Raw genomic sequence first — 19,798 nt, 5'->3', positions numbered from 1 at the left:
ACAAAATTGTTAGCATGAGCATGAAAACATTTCGTGTATACGTATACGCGACGTAGTGTGCGTAAGAAAAACGTCAGCAATCCCCATGATTCTTCTGTTCTCGCTCGCATATACATGGGGTGACACGGTCGAATCTTGGTCGAAATACATGGAATGGTGACAGTTTTAGGACGAATAAGTTGAAATCATGCATAACTTTTCATAAAGGCTAATGTACCATTCAAAACTTTTCTAAATGTTTGTAAAATTCATCGGTTGCACCCGTAGAATAGGAATATACATTTGCCCTCAAATAAAACAATAAATTCAAGCTGAAAATTGCATTAGGTCCTAAGTAATATTGACAGATTCGCTTCGTCAACTTTCTCTTTGCATCCCCACGGTCATGTAAAGACATTCCCAGGTATTTTCAGCACATAAATCGATAAAAGAAGCTTTTATCTAGCATCCAATACGACAAACACATCAAGAAACGGTTCTGTGAATAAGTTATTAACGAAAGAGAAAGTCGACGAGAGAATCGATCAATGTTACTTAGGACCTAATGCAAAGTTCAGCTTGAATTGCTCTTGTAAAAAAAAATTGTTCTCGTAATAAAATCATGCATTATGCTTTTCTGTTCTGCTTTCATCCCATGCACACTGGGCCAGGAATGCAACCTAGCGGAGCAAAATTAATAACTCCGAAACGAAGCATTTCCGCGACTTGGTGTCTTCGGCAAAATTTCTCGTCATAATAAGGACCATCTATTGACATAAACAAATAGTTCAAAACTCTTCCGCAAATATGGTGTCACAATCTAACTTCTTTCTCTGACGTTTTGGAAACTTGATGTCTTCGGCAAAGTTGTTTATCTTGACAAAATGAACAGCTCTTTCAAAGACGTTAAATTTCCACAGTCTACTGGTTCCAAGTTATATGGAGTTAAAGAAAAAATGTCGAAAATATGGTTTTTTTTCTGTTTCGGTTTTTTTGCTTACAGCTTTATAATGTAAATAGCTTTTGTGAAGAAACATACTGGATTAAGCTTCAAATTTCAAAGATATTGTTGAAAAAACGAGAAAGAAAAACACATTACATTACATTAATATCTTCCAAAGCGCAAAAAATCGCAACCTGACATTTTCAGCAAAAATTAAGCAATACTCGATAAACAAAATATCAAAATTTTAGAGAGGTATATTTTGGTGTTTTGTAGATTTCTTCATTTTAATGGAACATTATTTTTTTCTATAACTTTTTTAATGCATTGAAATGGCGTTTTGAAGACTTGACGACTTGGCAAAATTGTTTATCTTGATAAAATAAACAACTCTTCTTAAGACGTTAAAACTTCACAGTCTACTGTTTTCGAGGTATATTCATTTAAACAATATATTTAAAATTAAAACACTTATTTTCACATTTTTTCTGTAATTTCACATAACTCGAAAACAGTAGGCTGTGAAGTTTTAACGTATTAAGAAAAGTTGTTTATTTTATCAAGATAATCAACTTTGACAAAGTCGTGAAGTCGTCCAAACACAAATTTAATGCATTAAAAAAAGTTATAGAAAAAAATCATGTTCCACTAAAATGAAGAAATCTAAAAAAAACACCTAAATATACCTCTCTCAAATTTTGATATTTTGTTTATCGAGTATTGCTTAATTTTTGCTAAAAATGTCAAAATTGTGTTTTTTTCTCGTTTTTTCAACGATGTCTTTGAAATTTGAAGCTTAATCCAGTATGTTTCTTCACAAAAGCTATTAATTTAATGAAAAATATAACATTATAAAGCTATAAGCAAAAAAACCGAAACTGAAAAAAAAAACCAAATTTTCGACATTTTTTTCTTTAACTCCATATAACTTGGAACCAGTATACAGTGAAAATTTAACGTCTTTGAAAGAGCTGTTCATTTTGTCAAGATAAACAACTTTGCCCAAGACATCAAGTCTCCAAAACGTCAGAGAAAGAAGTTAGATTGTGGCACCATCTTTGCGGAAGAGTTTTGAACTATTTATTTTTGTCAATAGATGGTCCTTATTATGACGAGAAATTTTGCCGAAGACACCAAGTCGCGGAAATGCTTCGTTTCGGAGTTATTAATTTTGCTCTACTAGGTTGCATTCCTGACCCACTGTGCAATGTAAGCATTAGACATTTTGAGAAATTGCGCTTGGTGTTTTTCTTGCCTGCTGTCCTCTGTCGGCATATTGTCATTATGAAAATGCCATTAGCCTTGGAATAAAATCCAAGAAATTTCAATAAAATAATGGCTATATAAGAGATCCGAAATGATTTCCAGTGTGCATTGGTATGAATTTATGTATTGAGATCTATTTTCTGTAAAATTAAGGTGATTCCATCAAATTCATTTGATTTCTGAAACAATCTTTTTTGTTAACTTGAATTATTTTGGAGGCGCATTTATTTAACGCTCATATTATCTCAATATACACGATAACATTTCAAGCGCATATGTTTTGGAACTTCTAAAAAGTAATATATTTTCTTTAAGATTTTCACTAATGTCGCCATTAAACAAAATTGATTGCATGGTGATCTTGACACCAACACTCAACCCTATTTTTACCGCTAAAGATTTCCATTCGGAAAAAAAAAAGTTTCAGCAGAACAGAACAACAACAAGCTAATTTATGACGGTTGCTTTGAAGCCAATACAAATTAAATTGGCTTTATAACTGATTTTCACCAAAGCGTAATAAAACTGCTTGGATACAATATTACTCTTATAGAGGCTATGAGAACCTTTTGTAGAGTATGAGGCTTCCTGACAAAGGTTTTAAGACAGCTTTATTGTGATTCTCAAACATGCTTTATAAACCTTATCAAGAGTGGTCCACTAAGCTGTATGACGATCTTATAGCGGTTATCAAAAGGTTGTGCTGGAGCTATTAATTTTATTGGCGGTTTTATGAAATTGGTCTCAATAACCGCTAATAGAGTGCAATAAAACAAGAAATGCTACTTGGGTTGTGAGTACTTCTCCGAGTCTTGACACTATTATCAAGGCATAAAAAATGACAAGGACTAAACTGTGTTCCTTTGATAACTGGAAAATCCTGTTCCCCACGTTTTAAGTTGTCAGAAATAAAGTTCAGAGGCAGATCTTATAGCAGTAACGCATGAAAAAAATGGATGTAATGTCGGCCTGAATGCCCCTAATTTGGGCCCATACATAAATTCAGCCATTGACTAAATTTTCAATAGTGACCAAAAGTATCCATTAGTACCGTCCGGATGACGCGTTCATCTAGATAAAATTGATAGATAGCAGATTTTTAGCCATGGGCCCAATCTTAGATCCATAGGCCAACATTAGAGCCATTCCCCTATTTCAATTTAAAATGTTCATCTAGATTTCAGAAATTTACATCATTTTTTTCAAATGGTGTAGTACACTGATATTTGCAATTTTCTTCGCTTTCAGTTTCGTAACATTTCAGTAGGCATTCTTAACTTCAACCCTTTGATGCGATTTACCAGCAAAACATATAATTGCGAAACAATCTTGTACAGCGTAACGAAATTCTATTTTCTTTTCATTTATATTCATTACCACTGTTCCATTTCCCGTCACCCTTCTCTTTCCGCTTGAATGCTCACAGGTAAACGACATGGGAATGCAGCAGTGTCGTTCGACCAAGGTGCAGATCCTCGGCGCCCCCCAGCTCCGGGTGGATCCCCCGAGTGTGACGCTTTTTCGTGGCGAATCACTGCTCATTCGGTGTCTGTCCCAGGACTCGGATCAACAGTACGGCACACTCGGGTACAGTTGGACAAAAAACGGTGCCCTCTTCCAGTCGGACTCGAATACTGAACTGTGGGAAGATCTCTACCCGGACGGCAGCATCCTGAAGGTGAAAAATCTCCAGGTAAATGAAGATAAATGCTATCGCACGAAACAACCGAAGCTCAGGAAAAAGGCGTGTATCTAATGGATTCAATTTTGCTTTCCTATTTTTTTTTTGTTCGTCTTCACAGAAATCCGTTGTCTACACCTGTATCGTATCGAACTCGGTCGCACCGATATCGAAAAGTGTCCACGTAACTGTGGTCGAGCAGGGAACCGTTACACTATGTCCGAAGAATACCGACTATGGCGTGAACTGGCCTGCCAGTGCATCAGGGCCGGCAGTACTGGCGGATTGTCCCAAGCGAGGGGAAGGACAAGCGAAAAGAATCTGCGAGCAACGGGACTTTGGGCGTCCGGAATGGCTTATGCCGGATTTTTCCGAATGCGTTTCGGATGCCGTCATCGAAATCGAGAAAGAGGTGAGTATAGTTTTCACTTGATCAGATATATGTAGTTATAAATTCCTTATGATCCTTCTTCCGCTTTGTGATGCTAAGCGGAATAAATTATTCATAAATTTGTAAACTGCAAAAACCACCCAAACACAAAGCGTTCCAATCAAACATTCCCAATCAATTTTTAAATTCCATCCACAAGACTGCCACGTAAATATTCAACAGCCCCACCGAAACGTCCCAAACATCGACACCTTTCCGGCTCCGTTAAACAGCACCATTTACATTCATCGGCGACAAATGTCCTTCCGTTTCGGTGGTAACACCTTTTCGGGCATTTTTCTTAACCATCTCCACCTCTGGGTGGGTGAGATGCGGCAGGCTTATTTTATCGTTATCGATTTGGAAGGATTTGCTCGTTTATGCAAAAGAGCTCCTTTTGTTAGTCTGGAGTGTGTTCCAATTTCTTTCTTTCTTTCTCGTCTCTGTTTGGTAGGCAGCTGCCTGTGTCGTGACCCCATAGCCCTCTCTTTTAAGTTCCAAATTCTTATTCGAAACGGTCGGTGGCACCTATGCCACCATCGACTCGCACTCGAAATCCCACCAACTCCCCAAACCCCACCAACCCTTCGTTAGCATAAATATGGAAATCCAGGTTGGCGCAAGTGGAATGAAAGTAAAGGGTGTGTTCGAAAAAAATGGCACACACATATTTACTCACCAAAATTAAACCGAATATCAGATTTTCTTGAAATTTTCAGTGAATGAAAAACTACTATTGAGCTATGAGTAGTAGTAAGTATGCCCACACCTTCCTTCTCTCTCCACCCATCCAATTTTGTGCAACCGTTTCCAGTGTTTTTGTTGTGTTCACCCAAATTTTCTTCAACTCCAGCTCTGTTTTAATAGTTTTGTGATGTTTGCGATGTTCCGTCTTCATAATTGTCCAGAATTTTGCAATTGGTTAAGGTTCCGGTGAATTTGGTGGGATCATATCTTTTGGCACAAAATTAACTCCGTTGGCTCGGTACCACTCCAACGTTTCGAGCGTAGTGGCAGGATGCTAGATCAGGCCAAAACAGAGTTGATCCTTTGTGCTTCCTTCTGAATGGCAAGAGACACTTCTTAAGGCACTCTTCCGTGTAAATCGCTCCGTTAATTGTTCCAGAAGTGATGAATGGAGTGCTTATTTCACTACATCCGCAAATCGCCTGCCAGATCAGAAGTTATTTGCAAAGTTCGATAATTTCTTCTTTGAAACATCCTGTGGAACACCGAACTTGGCAACGAAATATTCTTGCCCAGGAAGTTGTCGGAAGTCGGCCTTGACGTAAATTCCGTCATCCATCTCGATGCAACACAATTTGGTGAGCAACTTCGTGTAAAGCTTCCGGGTACGGGTTTTCGCAGTGATGTTTTGTTTTTCATTCTGGTTTCGGGCTCTTTGTACCTTCTAATCATGTATCCTAACACGCTTCATGGTTTTCTGCACAAAACCGACTGACAGCATGGACTTCTTAGCGACATCTCGAATTGACATGTTTGGACGGTTCTTGAACTGTTGCTCCACTTTCCTGGCCATTTTACTGTCCATTTTACTGTCCATTGGACCACTTTAACGATCACTCCCTTCCTTCCTTCGGACACTCAAACGCTCCTTGAAGGTTCACAGTTGACAGTTCTACTTGCAATTCAAAGCTTTTAAGCGATCCATCGGTGGGACTCTGGATTTTGATTGTATGTGCACACAAATTTTTCACGGACAATTTCTTGTTTCGACGACGTGACTGGAACTACTGTATGAATAACTATGAAACTTGACAGATCTAAACAATGCACTATGAAAAAGATTTGCTCATAGGGTTCTTAAAAGTCACAGAAGATTTTCGGTGTGCCATTTTTAGCGAATACACCCTTTAGTCAGCACGAGACAATAGATACCACCGATCGCCGTGGCGGATGGTGAAGTGTATAAATATTTGCCCCGGAAAGGGTGGTTTAAGAGATTCAGGCTTTTTGGAGACAGCACACTGCATAATTTAGGCAAGTAATGCGTACATCTGTAATGGAGTTTATGTTCATTTGTTGGTTAACTTTGTACCGCTCAAAGGATATTTAATATTTGGAAGGATGAGCGTAGGCAAAAATCTGGTGAGCTAATCGAAATTTCGCTCTGCCGACAGTATTATCTGATCCCATTTCAATCCGGTGGTGACGCTTTAAAGCAAATTGAGTGAAAATGTCTGGAACAAGAATTGACAGAGCATAATTGTAATCATTGGTATTCAGTGGCACTGCCATAGGCCGGCACAATGCTGAATGAGTTCTTTTATTATATTTTACGTCTCAAGGATTTTTTCGAGTAGGGAAATTTTTTCGACTTTTCTAGACATATATAAAAATTGTGCTTGCCACACAATGTACGGAATGCAAATGTGATAGGGTATACAATGTTTTTCCTCTTTTCGGGACATAACACCACTGCGACCAGAAATTTAAACTATTGTAGTATATACGTATTACTCCATCACTATTGAGAAATGATGAAGTATTCGGTTTTGTTACAGTCGTCATGCTTGCCTCCATCGTAAGGATTGGATTCTAATTGAAAGGTCATGCTATTTATATCATTTGGAGAGTGAGAGCACTTCCAACCAGGGAACAAAGAATAGAAGATTAGAAATCACATATGCCGCGAATACACTTATATGACAAACTACACTGAAACAAATCGGCATGTACAGTTTATTGGATCCATCTTATAACATAGCATTGTCAGAAGGTTTATTCATTCAATGTGATGATTGATAGAATTGAAGTGTTAGTTAAAAAGTGCGACTACGATATGGAATGATTTCTATCGTAATTTCACATTCTTAGTACATGGCATTCCTTAAATTTTAACGTAAATAGTGATGAGTAAGATGTATATGAATATTGTCCGATATATTTTATAGTGAAGAACTATTGATATGCCATGGGTGGAAACAGACATCTAGAAACCATAGGACAGTCATATAAGTTTGCACTACAGCTATCCCCCGAAGAACGCGTTACCCACTGAGTTACACCCACTGCTTAATCCCACTGCTGTTGCCCCGTAATGTGGGTAGATCACCTTTTCGTGGTACGTTACGGGATGTAAGATCTACCACCGATTCCTAGTCCTGACTACTTCAAACTAGGGGAACAGGATTTTCCAGTAATCCAAGGAACACATTTTAGTCCTTGTTACTTTTTATGCCTTGTTGATAGTGACAAGACTCGGCTTTGTCTACCGAGGATGATCTTTAAACAAGGAAAAAAATGAGTTAGTTGTCTTCATCTATGTGATTGCTTATCTTCTATTCGTTGTTCCCTAGTTCCTGACTAGGGGAACAGGATTTTTCAGTAATCCAAGGAACACATCTTAGTCCTTGTTACTTTTTATGCCTTGTTGATAGTGACAAGACTCGACTTTGTCTACCGAGGATGATCTTGAAAGAAGGAAAAAAAATGAGTTAGTTGTCTTCATCTATGTGATTCCTAATCTTCTATTCGTTGTTCCCTAGTTTGAAGTGGTTAAGACTAGGGTTCTGATGCATGGTCATTATCGGTGTCATACCTTAATTTTGTTGCTAAGGAATCCAATTTTGATTGACAAAGGGGCGCGCCTTTGGAGGGTGTTCCAACACTCCGAAGGGTATAAATAGCGGGACCTTTCAATTAAAGTCGGATCCTTGCGGTAAATGCAAGAGTGACAACTGTAAAAAAATCGAATACTTCATCATTTCTCAATAGTGATGGAGTAATACGACATGCACTAAACTAAGGACACGGGATATACTACAATAGATCAATTTACTGGTCGCAGTAGTGTTAGGTCCCGAACAGAGGAAAAAAAAAAAAAATCTCGGCGGGGTTTCAACCAGTCGGTCTGATGTTTTACATGTGAGTAGTGCCAATGGAGAACTAGTCATTCGCAGAAAATCAGAGCGCTTGGTTGAAAACCCACGACTCTTTTCGCTTTTGAATAAAGTAGAAAATTCTATTCTTAATCTTTTTTCAATCAATATAATCTACAGACCCTAGGAATTCTAGAAGCACCACATTTTTTTTAAATTCATCAAGAAATGGCTAAGTTATGCTGTTGCAAACTTCCCGTTATACGTTTTTCGGAGGCATCGTATTCGGAGTGTTAAAAAAGGTTTTCCATAATATCTTCAGTCAGCAGGGTTGCCACCTTTACGGATTATTCTTTATCTTAAGAATCTGTAAACGGGTCATTCCGCGCCAAGTGACCGAGAAAAAATGAAAGTGTAATTGACCTATTCCGATTTGAACCAAATTTGGTGGAGATGTTGGTCTAACTTTTATGAATAAAAATGCTTATGACGATTTAAGCGCCTCTCGGTCCAGGGGAGCATTTTCTATTTTTCATGATTTTCAATAAAGCACTACTGTATTTTATTAATATCTTCAGAACAGAGAAAGCTGAAATTAACATTGTAATGCTTTTTTTTAGAATAAATTGGATAATCTTAATTTTGATTTATTATTATTGTACAGTGTTGCCAAATATTTTAGGCATGCGTTTAGCATGAGCATGAGCATGATTTACCGCCCACGGTTGCTGCTCTGTTATTACCAGATCAGCTGCAATTACACAGAGAACCAACAGATGATGTTTGGGACTAACATTCATCCTCAATGTGTAAGAACTGGAGATCTAATATTTAGCAATACCAGCACCGGCCGTGTCCGAATGCAGGTCAACTAGGGAATGGGAAGGAATGTGTTGACGTGGTACTCACTGTGATGGAAACCGAGAAATCCTCTGCGCTTCCACGAGAAATCACTGGGATGTTGGATGTGGGGAAAGGTTGCACGCACATGCAGGGATCGTTTTTGGTAGAGCGATTATAATACACAAACACACACACACACACACACACGCGCGCGCACTCAATCCAATTTCAATCCAGGACTTACACTGTGGTAAGTGATGCGATCGGTGTTAAAGAAGAATTTGTTTTCATTAAAATCTAGTGCGTATAGAATAAGGCAAAGTGAAAAATTGTAAGGAAGGGGACGGGCCTGGGAGCCTCGTCTCAAATATTTTATGCATGCGTTTAAATACTAAAAATGCAAATGTCTCAATCTGAATATATTTAGATTTCCAATTTGAGAGCACCATCGTGTTCTTCATCCTCCTTTACATAAGAAACATTTATCAACAAAAAATAATTTATATACTATAAATTACTATATGCATTTCAATTTTTTTTTTCGCCCGCACTTTTGCTGTTTTTTAAACCAAGAAAACATTAAATTGAGAATAAATCATTTACAGTGCTGCCAAATTTTAAGAATAATTTTCCATCATCAAGGGGTGGTCACTCTACATTTATTTTGTGCCAACTTTTTTCTCAGTGTGCCTCAAGAGTGCCACAGCTGTGCAGGCAGTGGTGAGAGTGTCAGTCATCAGGTAAAACATTGTTTGTTTTTGAATAATGGAATGTTTTGCAACCAGGTATCTTGTTTTGCTTATTGTAACACGAGGGAATATTTTCTGGAGGGCACCGTTTGCGAACCCAGACACGGAGCACAAATAGCAGGATTAAGTTTTCCATAGTTGATGCAGCTGTCTGTATTGATGAATGATAGAATGGCGTGAATTGAAAAATTGATGCTCGGTATCATGGCAAACATCTCCACCGTCAGATTGTATTTGTACGGTACGATAACTCGAATATTTTGGTTTGACCACCCGGACATTAGTGCGCAGTCAGTTGCTCTCTACAGGTTAATAATTGATAGCGCCCAGACGAGAGGAAATGTGGACGGGTGTGTAGACCTGGGTAATGATTTTTATGATGGATCTGGAGGATATGAATCTGGGGATGAGATCTTTGTCGAATATTAGAGGGATAAGGTTTCTTGGAAGAGCATTTGTTTTCAAATTGTTGCCAATGTGAACGCTGAGTCTCTCTGGGATTGATATAACTGCTTCGGACAGGCATTACCATCTACGCTGACTATGTTTTGAGAAATTACGGAAATTTACGCTTTCGAAAAACTGGATTGTGTCAACAAAAACGCACTGTGCAGTAAAGTCGGTTCCAGTTAGTATTTGGCCGCTTTTTTTTTAATTACCGTAGCGCATCTAGTTGTCGTAGCAAGAAACTATTGACAGCGTTTTAATCCGGAAGGATTGTTTATTTAGTTGTGAAAATTTCATTAGGATTCATATACTTGTTCAAAAGTTATCACATTTTATGGATGATGAAATGTACGTATGTACGTATGGACTTTGGACAAATCCCGGGCCAAAAATTTTACTTTGCTAAACATAATAGTAGGGTTAACTACCCCATTTCCGGCCTATTAAGCACAACCCGCACTCAGTCTTTCTTAATATAGCACAGTTAAGCACCAAACGGAATATTATTATTACTGATGGCTTCCAAATTTATTTACCTTTCCGTACATACCGTAAGATTTGATGAAGAGAAACCAATCGTTGAGATATTGTCAAAAGTCTAACACAGCTTCTTGACGCCAAACTCGGCCTACGGATTCTAAACTCGGCCTAACGCATTGAAACGTCATTGAAACGCCAATGAATTCACTTCGGCCTATCGGATGAAGATAAAAATGAATTCGGTCGGAGTGCTTGTTTTGTTTTTGGGAATAATGGGTGCAAACCTTTATATCACGTGCTCTCATTGACTTCGTTCGGTAGCTTATTAACTAAAGTATCGTACCAAACGCATAATTGACTTGTTAACTCTGAAATCATGGACTTATTTGAAGTTTTCTGTTCGATAGGCCCAAAATGGACGATTAGGCCGAAGTAGTGCTCTACCCTATGCTCCGGATAAATTTAAATTAGTCTTTGCAGATAAATTCGCTGACAAGTTGATGATTTGGCAAGGCGTCTGCAGTTGCGGAAAGAAAACAAAGGTTTTCATCACTGAAGCGACTATGGATGGACAACTTTACAAGGAGGAGTGTCTCCAGAACATAATTTTGCCGTTCATTCAATCACAAGAAGGTCTCGTAAAGTTCTGGCCTGACTTACAGCCGCGATGTCATAGAATGGTATAAGCAGCATAATGTCGATTTTATTGAGAAAAGTATCAATCCGCCAAATTGTCCAGATTTTCGTCCCATTTAAAAATTTTGGGCAATTATCAAGCGCAAATTGAAGAAATGTGACAAAACAATCAAAACAACATCTGATTTAGAGAAGTGGTGGAAGAGGATGGTAGATGAGGTTGACAGTACTACTGTGCAAGACATGATGAGAGGCATTTTGCGAAGAGTTCGAAAATTCATCCCAAAAGCTGACGAATAATTTTTGTTGTATCTTTCCCTTAAAGCTTAATAAAAATCCTACAAAATGATACCTTTAGCGTTTTTGTACTTTATTTCCCCTTGGAGAAATGACCTATTTTTGCAGCCAAATTCTAAATGGAACAGACTTTAACTATAATGATAGTTCAAAACATCTAGCCAAGGGTGTCAAACAGTGCCAATGAGTGTGTCCAGGTGTGCCCAACTCTATTTTAGCACATTGTGCGGAGTGGCCAGCGCCTTGTTTTCCATCTATTTGTTGTGGATATAAGCCTTCTTTTGTTTATTTGACGTCGTTCTCTGTTCCGCAATCTAGTGCCAATCACCGACGGACATCGGTGACATACATTGACGACAATCGAATGTGCGGGGAGGCAACTGCCACACATGCGTATGATATCGCATCCATTAACACACATGAGCCGGAACCAACGGCTTTACTTGTGGATATAAATAAATATTTGATTTGATAGCACCATCGCGTTTCACAGACTTTTTTACATTTAAGATAGATTAAACAACATAAGTTTAAAGGATGGGGTATAGAGTTTTTGCAATAAAAATATAAAACATGATAAGAAGGTGTTTTTCTTCAAGTTTTTTAAAGCAAATTGAACCACTCTCCAGACCTTTTCTTTCGAAAAGTTGGCATTTTCATTTCTTATTTACTTTCCTCTTGATCCTTGACCCAAATAATGATTATCTTCACTCAACAGTTAGTTTTCTGTCTGTTCCGTTCGAAAGTAGATAGTCAAAACTTTCAAATAGTGGCTCAATCTTTAAATTTGGTTACCAAATTGCCGAGAAACAATCATCTCGACACGCATTTTGCTAGAAAATTTTTCGGGGTTATCCGTTTCGGTTGGCCAGCTACCTTTTTCAAATGAAAGTAGATATCCATTTCCTTTGAATGGTGGCTGAATCATAACGATTGATCGTCACATTGCTGAGAACCAGCTCTGTAAACATTCAGCAAGGCTGCAAGGGTTAAACTTTGGGAATATTTATGATGTCATTCAAATTTACACACTAAGATTTTGTTTTCGTGTTCGGTAAATTTTACCGAAATCAGAACAGCTGAACGTTCGGTAAAACTTTGTCCTTCGTCAATTGAATTAAAAAAAAATATTTCAAAACATGTTCAACCTTGTTTAAACGATCAAATCTTGTCATTTTTTCGACACGAATGCCAGTGTAGATTAAGTTTCAAAGTAACTGAAAAGCAATTGATTTCGTTCAGATTTCGGTAAAAATTAGCGAAGTCGGCGATAATGTCTAAGTGTGTAGACTGAAGTAAACTTATAAACTAAGCAATAAATTTACACGAAAAAAAAATGTCCTCAAGTCAACCTTTTTTTTTATTCCTACACCCCAGAAATTCAGGCCCCTGCTCTTCGCTTATGTTTTAACTACGGAACTGAGCGGTTAAAGTTTAAAAATCGATGAAAAATTCAAAAATAAAAACAAGTATTCTAAATCTGTTCAGACTTTGTTCAGTTAAGCTCATTTAAATTGGTCGATGTTATTAATTTCTTACGTGTAACGGTCTTTTTCAGCTGTTCAAAAACCAGGAAATTTTTTTACCAACTTCGATGATCTGAATTCAGTGTGCACATTCTCACTAATTTTTTTAATCTCTCTTTCATCCAACCTTCTGCTGTCACATATTCTGCGTCGCGTTTTTCCACGAATTCCCGGAATGATACCATCTGCTTCTGACTGGCAACTGGATACGAAAAAAAAACCGTACATATCTACCGAATGCAATCGGAAAACAAAATTCTCTTGAAAACCACACTCCTCAAATACCACAACGTAACGGTTCATAACTGCTCTTTGGATGCCTCGGTGGATACAAAAATAAAAACAACTGCCTCAACCATCCTCCCAAATGGCCCACACGGTTTCGATTTCATCACAATGCAAACAACAACACCACCACCACCACCATGGCGCGCACAGTTCCGTGGGCTTACGTTCGGCTATCAGAAAACCAACGGGAGCAGCGTTCTGCAATCGTGTCTGGAATATGCAATGAAACACTACGCCGGATTCCTTCCGGGCGAGGGTGGAGTGCTGCTGCGACTGCTACAAGAGGTAAGTGTTTGTGTTCCTACCTTCATATGTACATTGGAGGAAGGTTTGGGTGAGGGAACCGGATGTGAGGGCCTACCGGGGTTTCGACAGGCACCGCTTGCGCTCCCGGGAAGGGCGTGGCAAGAGCAAGTGGTATCGGCAGAATTATCTTCAGTATTTGTTTTCTTAACGAGAGCACGATCCTTATGCTGTACAGAAAAAAAAATCTGAATTTTAGCCATCGCGTTAAATCTCCTCTCGTTTAATCTTGAGCTATAGTTGGTATAAACAATGAAACTGCTCGCTAGTTTGTATTAAAGATTGAGGATTTATGCGATATTGCGCTTAAATTTACATGAAATATCGTGTAATTTCACGCAAAATCTAGCGTTAATATCGTATGCACTACACATCATGGTTGTCGGATGAATTTCCAAGGAGGAATGAGAGTTATGTATGTGCTATTCAAGATGAACATCTATCAATGGTAAGTGGGAGGTAGTTTGAGTACACGCTTAGAAATAACTAATTTTACACGAGACATAATCTATATTGGACATAATTCATGGAACGTAAACAAACAATTCGACAGTGAGCATTCATAAGGGCGAATACGCGATGATCGATTCTCTTCATCGATTTTCTCTTTGCATTGCTACAGCTAAGCGAAACAATTTTCTAGAATTTGTTCAATGCAGAGTAGTAACAGGTTGTATTGGCTATCAAAAGCAACAGCAAACGCACCGAGAAACGTTAAATCTAGCGAGTTATTAACAAAAGAGAAAATCGACGAAGAGAATCGATCATCGCGTATAGGCCCTTATGCATGCTCACTGTCGAATTTATGTAAACGAACCAAAACATAGTCGACGAAGAGAACGTTTGATTAAATTGATTTCAAGCTGAACATTGCATTATGTCCTAAACAAGCTTGCAAATGCTCATTACAGCTAAAATGCTATTTTTTGGATTTATGAAGCTATGAGATATTTTAATTATAATTCTTATTTACAAGATGCAAGAAAAGAAGGTTAAGTGTGTGTATGACACATAAATCCTGCCAATTTAGCTTTCAGAGGGTCACAATAGCGATTAGCTGTAACGATGAGCAACGCGATGAACGAGCAATCAGCGATCATAAAATCGTTAGTTGTGACCTTCTGAAAGCAAAATTGACAAATTGTATATGTCATACACAAACTTTACCACCTCTTCTCGCTTCTTTCAAATAATAATTATCATTATAGTATCCCATAGTTTCATAATTACGAAAACTAGCATTTTAGCTGTAATGAGCAATTGCAAGCCTGGTCCTAAGTAACATTGATCGATTCTCTTCGTCGACTTTCTCCAACTCCCCGGCAAGGTGACAGATAATCTTAGTTTCACGTACTCACTTGCAAATAGTAGATGTCGCCACACAACGTAAACAAAGGGACTGCCCTTCACCGCCGCAATGGTATTTCTCTATGGGAAGGCAACTTTTTGTTTCACCATGTGTGGATGTCAAGCAACAAGCAAGAATGCCATGTGAAAAGAGCGATTTATGATTTTCGTGGTGAAATGAAATAAATCCAAACAAATTGGAACAGATTGATGGAAGTTTTTCTTATATAATCAAATAGAAATTAAAACACATTGGTTAATTCTATTATATTTTGCTCTTGAATATTATCAGTCTTGAGAATAATGTTTCTGAGCATACTTGTGCGGTGAAGACTTGCAATAAAAAGCCGTATTATTAAAAACAGTTTACTTCCCCATCTTTCTATTCAGGGGTGAATAAAAAATACAAAATTGATTCTTATTCGCGGTGAGTAGCAGGTTTGCTGTGTGAACACTAACATTTCGTATATTCATTCAATCATGAAGAAATAAATAAAATAAATTAAAATAAGCGTCTCTCAACAAAAGATATTCATAATGAGCTTCTAAAACGAATAAATTTCAGTGATTGTCTTTTGTTACACCCGTCCGTTTAATTAACATTGTTCCCCACCAACTTGAAGTTTCAAGAAACAGATGAGGCTATCTGTTTTTATGTTCAGTATTTTATTTACTTTATTTACATATCTGCATTCGCCCTATTCAGATAACACTTCTGAAATTTGTGAGTTTGACAGAACCACCAGCACCAAATTTTCGGAGTACACTGGAAATGTACTGGACTTGTCAAGTTGCCCCCGGGTTGACTTTCTCTTTCGTTAATAGCATGAGCACATAACTGTTCCCTGTTGTGTTTGTCGTATTAAATGCAAGATATGGTGTGCCTAAAAATCCTGAAAATATATTTACCAGGCCGTGGGAATGCAAAAAAAAAGTAGACGAAGCGAATCTGTCATCGTTACTTAGGACCTAATGCAATGTTCAGCTTGATTTTCTCATTTATTTCTACTGATTATCATGTCAAAATTGCTGCTTACATGTGTAGGTCTCTGGGAACAAAAATTGACATGAATTTTCCGTAGTGTGTAGCTTATCTGATTAACCATCGAATGTAAGAATGTTTATTTTTTAATATTATTTTTAAAAGTTAGGAGATATTGATGCAAATTTACATAAAATTTTGATATCAAAATCAAACTGAAATCATAATTTGATTTCAGTTTACGCGATTGACAACATTTATAACAAATTTTGGTTTCATTTAGCTGTACATTTGCTCTTCAAAAACATGTAGTTGCAGTTATGTTCGTTGCCTTAGCAGAAAATCAAATTGATAACTTGATTAGTTGTCAACAGGAAACATGTACATCATATTGAGTTTCCAGTGTTCTTTCACTGATAGCAGAATAAGATTTCAATTTGATGTCAAAGGAAGATTTTGTGCTCTCAATTTTGATAGTTTAACCACAGACAAACAGACATTACACATTGAATATTTCTTATTGCAAAACATCGTCACTAAAACATTACCGCCATCTGTTGAGTACACTATGGTTGGTAGTACGCTGAACAGATTGCGGTAGTGTGTAAACGTCAAACGCAAGCGAATTTACTATGCGCGACACATGTGGCAGTACCACCAACTGAGGTACTTTTAAATTGACTGTTAAATGTTTGTTCGATGAACAGCTTATGAGTGTTATGTCTGTTTGTCTGTGGTTTAACCATTTAAACGGCCAAAACGACAGCAACCTTAGCAATCATTATCAGTGACATCACAACTGTGCGGTATTGAATACCCCCCGCGTAGAGATCCCAAGTAACATTTTAAGTTTTATAAAATACTACTAAGCAACTATAAAACAACATTCATACCCAAGTAACAATCCAGTAACCATTTAGCATCCACTCTGATTTATGATGGTTTAATAACGACAATGAACAATCCAATTAGTTTAAATAAAGCATTTCAAAGTGTAAAACATTCCTGCTTAGTAATTCAGCTTTTTGATGTTTTAAAAACCTTTCATAGTCTGGCAAGAAAGTCAAAATTTATCTTGTTTTAAAAATAAATTTAAAACAGTTATCAATCCCTCCTTAAAACTGTTCTGTAATTCAAGCATAAACGTCTGATCGCACACGGGCGGGATCCCTACGTTGTGTTTATGATCGTTGTGATAGGTACGGAGATAGAAATAAATAAAACACACAGTTTGCTTGACCGTCCTGCCATGGCGGAGGTATTCGAGATACTGTATTGTTTTCTATATTTCTTTGTATAGTAGCTACAGTGGGTAGGGTAGTTGTACATGTAGATGACATTGCACAAACAACGTCATTAACAATTGTTTATTAATGTCTTGATAAAATACTTTATAAACGTTTTCTATCATAACCATAGCAACCATAAAACCATTAGGTTTTGCATTAGAGCAAAAAGCATTTATTTTTGCTTTTTAGGCTTTTGAAAGTGCATCATTAACGCTTAAAATATGGTTCCTCATAGTTAATAAATGCCAAATTTATGACAAGGAAATCTCGCAGGATAGACGAAGTAAGATGAAAAATTCAAGTCGATTTCGGCAAAATATACTTCTTTAGAAGAACCAGCAGACCATCAACGACTGACCATCTGGCGAGGAAGAGTAAAGTGAGCGTGGCCCTCGAATTCATAAAACATTGTCGAAAGTTTTAAAACATACCAGCCTTCTCCAGATCTTGCGAATAGATGACAATTAATTATATGATTTGAGTAGTAGCTATACTGAAGATCCGAGAGATGTCGCCCCTTCAGTGGTAGGAAAATCATTTTTGCAGTATGGAGAATATCAGAAAATCCACGATTTGTGACTAAACATGCTTTCACAGAAGGAAACAAATAAACGAGTGTTTACCTTATCACCATAGTAATGTACTCGTGCAATTTTTGTGCACCTAAAACTGCCCATAAAGACGATAATGAATAAAAACTGAAAATTCTCATGCATTTTCAAATGGTTTCCTACCATTCCCATACATTCGAAGTGACTGGCCCTCTGGATGTGGATGATGTCAAAAACAATAAAACATGATTAATTGAAATAACAACCGACAGCAAACCACGGAACTGTTTGTTAGCGGAGATCAGCTAGTTTCCGATCCATAGCAGCGTTTTATTCGGCGAAAGAATCAACTCTTCGAAAATTTTATTCAAGCGTACATCCCTGCACCGTTGGATGATGCACTTCTGTTATTATCCGGAAGAAGGGGATCTTTTTCGGGAACGATTGCGCTTTCAGCTGTTCGAAATGCGAAATGTTGTAAAACAGTATCGCAAACCTTCTGAGTAACTGCTCCTAATCCATCGGGAAAAAAACCGCCTGGAAGAATCATGGATCTAACAGCGCAACTATCGAAAGATAAACAAACTTTGACGTTTAACTTTTTGCAGGTAACTTTGCCTCCATAAATGTTGCCATAAATCTGAACGGATTAGGATCAAGCAAAATGGCTTTAGATAAATACAATTCAGCCTGCAAGTTTTCTTCATAAAAGCCATTTTAAAACCTTATTAATTTGTTAAGGAATTCTTGAAAGCAAAACAACTTTTTTGCAAATGACCAATGAAAATCAATTTTTATGCCACCACCATGTTACAATTAGTTTGCTTGTTTTTTTACAATCTTCGATTTTCAATCAATATTTCCTTAGATATAACTATACTTTGGTAGATTTAGCAATAAGCAAACATTTAAATGTGAAAATAATAAAAAAAAGTCTCGGCCAAGCTCGATCTGAAGAATATATTTTTTTTCAATGCTAAATGATTAGTCAAATTGATGTTTTTCGAGGGTGGACTTGATTTTTTCGATGTTTTCACGTACATTTCACATAAAATTTAATATGGCACTTAAAACTAGGCCACTTAATGAGAACTATTGCAATAAATTTGGATTTTTAACAAGATTTTGATACCATTAGTTTCTATTTTAATTATTTTGATAAGATCGGATTCATAAATCCTTTTCGATCTTGATTGATGCTTTCCTAGTGGATTCAGCATGCGGCTAGGGGAAATGGCTCGGAAAGGGTTTTTATTGTTGCTAAATAGCTTTTATTGTAGCTTTCAAATGGTTCTCAATGCGTTCGTCATACAGCCTTTTGCAGTAAATCAATCTTGAAGAGCTTCGAGAATACACCCTTCAGAACCTTCTCCAGGGTGGGCCAACTAGACATATTCTAGTCTTAATGAGGTTTTGGTGGATGTATTAATGGCAAAATAGACCAGGGTTTTATGAATGTTGTTTTATAGTTGCTTTGTAGTATTTCATAAAACTTAAAATGTTACTTGGGTAAAACCATGGTCAAGGCTATTTTGCCATTAATACATCCACCAAAACCTCATTAAGACTAGTTGGCCCCCCTGGAGAAGGTTCTGAAGGGTGTATTCTCGAAGCTCTTCAAGATTGTTTTATGAATTCGAGGGCCACGCTCACTTTACTCTTCCTCGCCAGATGGTCAGTCGTTGATGGTGTGGCGGTTCTTCGAAAAAAGTAAATTTTGCCAAAATCGACTTGAATTTTTCATCTTACTTCGTCTTTCCTTCGAGATTTCCTTGTCATAAATTTGGCATTTATTAACTATGAAGAACCATATCTTAAGCGTTAATGATGCACTTTAAAAAGCCTTAAAGGCAAAAATAAATGCTTTTTGCTCTAATGCAAAACCTAATGGTTTTATGGTTGCTATGGTTATGATAGAA

At 37.3% G+C, this 19,798-nt stretch overlaps 1 protein-coding gene across 1 annotated transcript in view; it reads left to right on the top strand.

The window, feature by feature from the left end:
• Window positions 1–19,798, top strand: part of LOC135709864 (uncharacterized) — a 949,216-nt gene that overhangs the window by 721,889 nt on the left and 207,529 nt on the right. The window contains exons 12-14 of the mRNA XM_065232287.1: window positions 3,615–3,881; window positions 3,991–4,281; window positions 13,558–13,692. Of these exons, the coding sequence (XP_065088359.1) occupies window positions 3,615–3,881; window positions 3,991–4,281; window positions 13,558–13,692 (693 nt within the window). The remainder of the gene's footprint in view (window positions 1–3,614; window positions 3,882–3,990; window positions 4,282–13,557; window positions 13,693–19,798) is intronic.

The sequence above is a fragment of the Ochlerotatus camptorhynchus genome, unplaced genomic scaffold (assembly GCF_037179485.1).
Source record: "Ochlerotatus camptorhynchus isolate MF236.1 unplaced genomic scaffold, CSIRO-AGI_Acam_v1.1 ptg000367l, whole genome shotgun sequence".
NCBI lineage: Eukaryota > Metazoa > Arthropoda > Insecta > Diptera > Culicidae > Ochlerotatus > Ochlerotatus camptorhynchus.
Note: the sequence above shows the minus strand (reverse complement) of the source record. Positions and strands in the feature narration are given on the sequence as shown.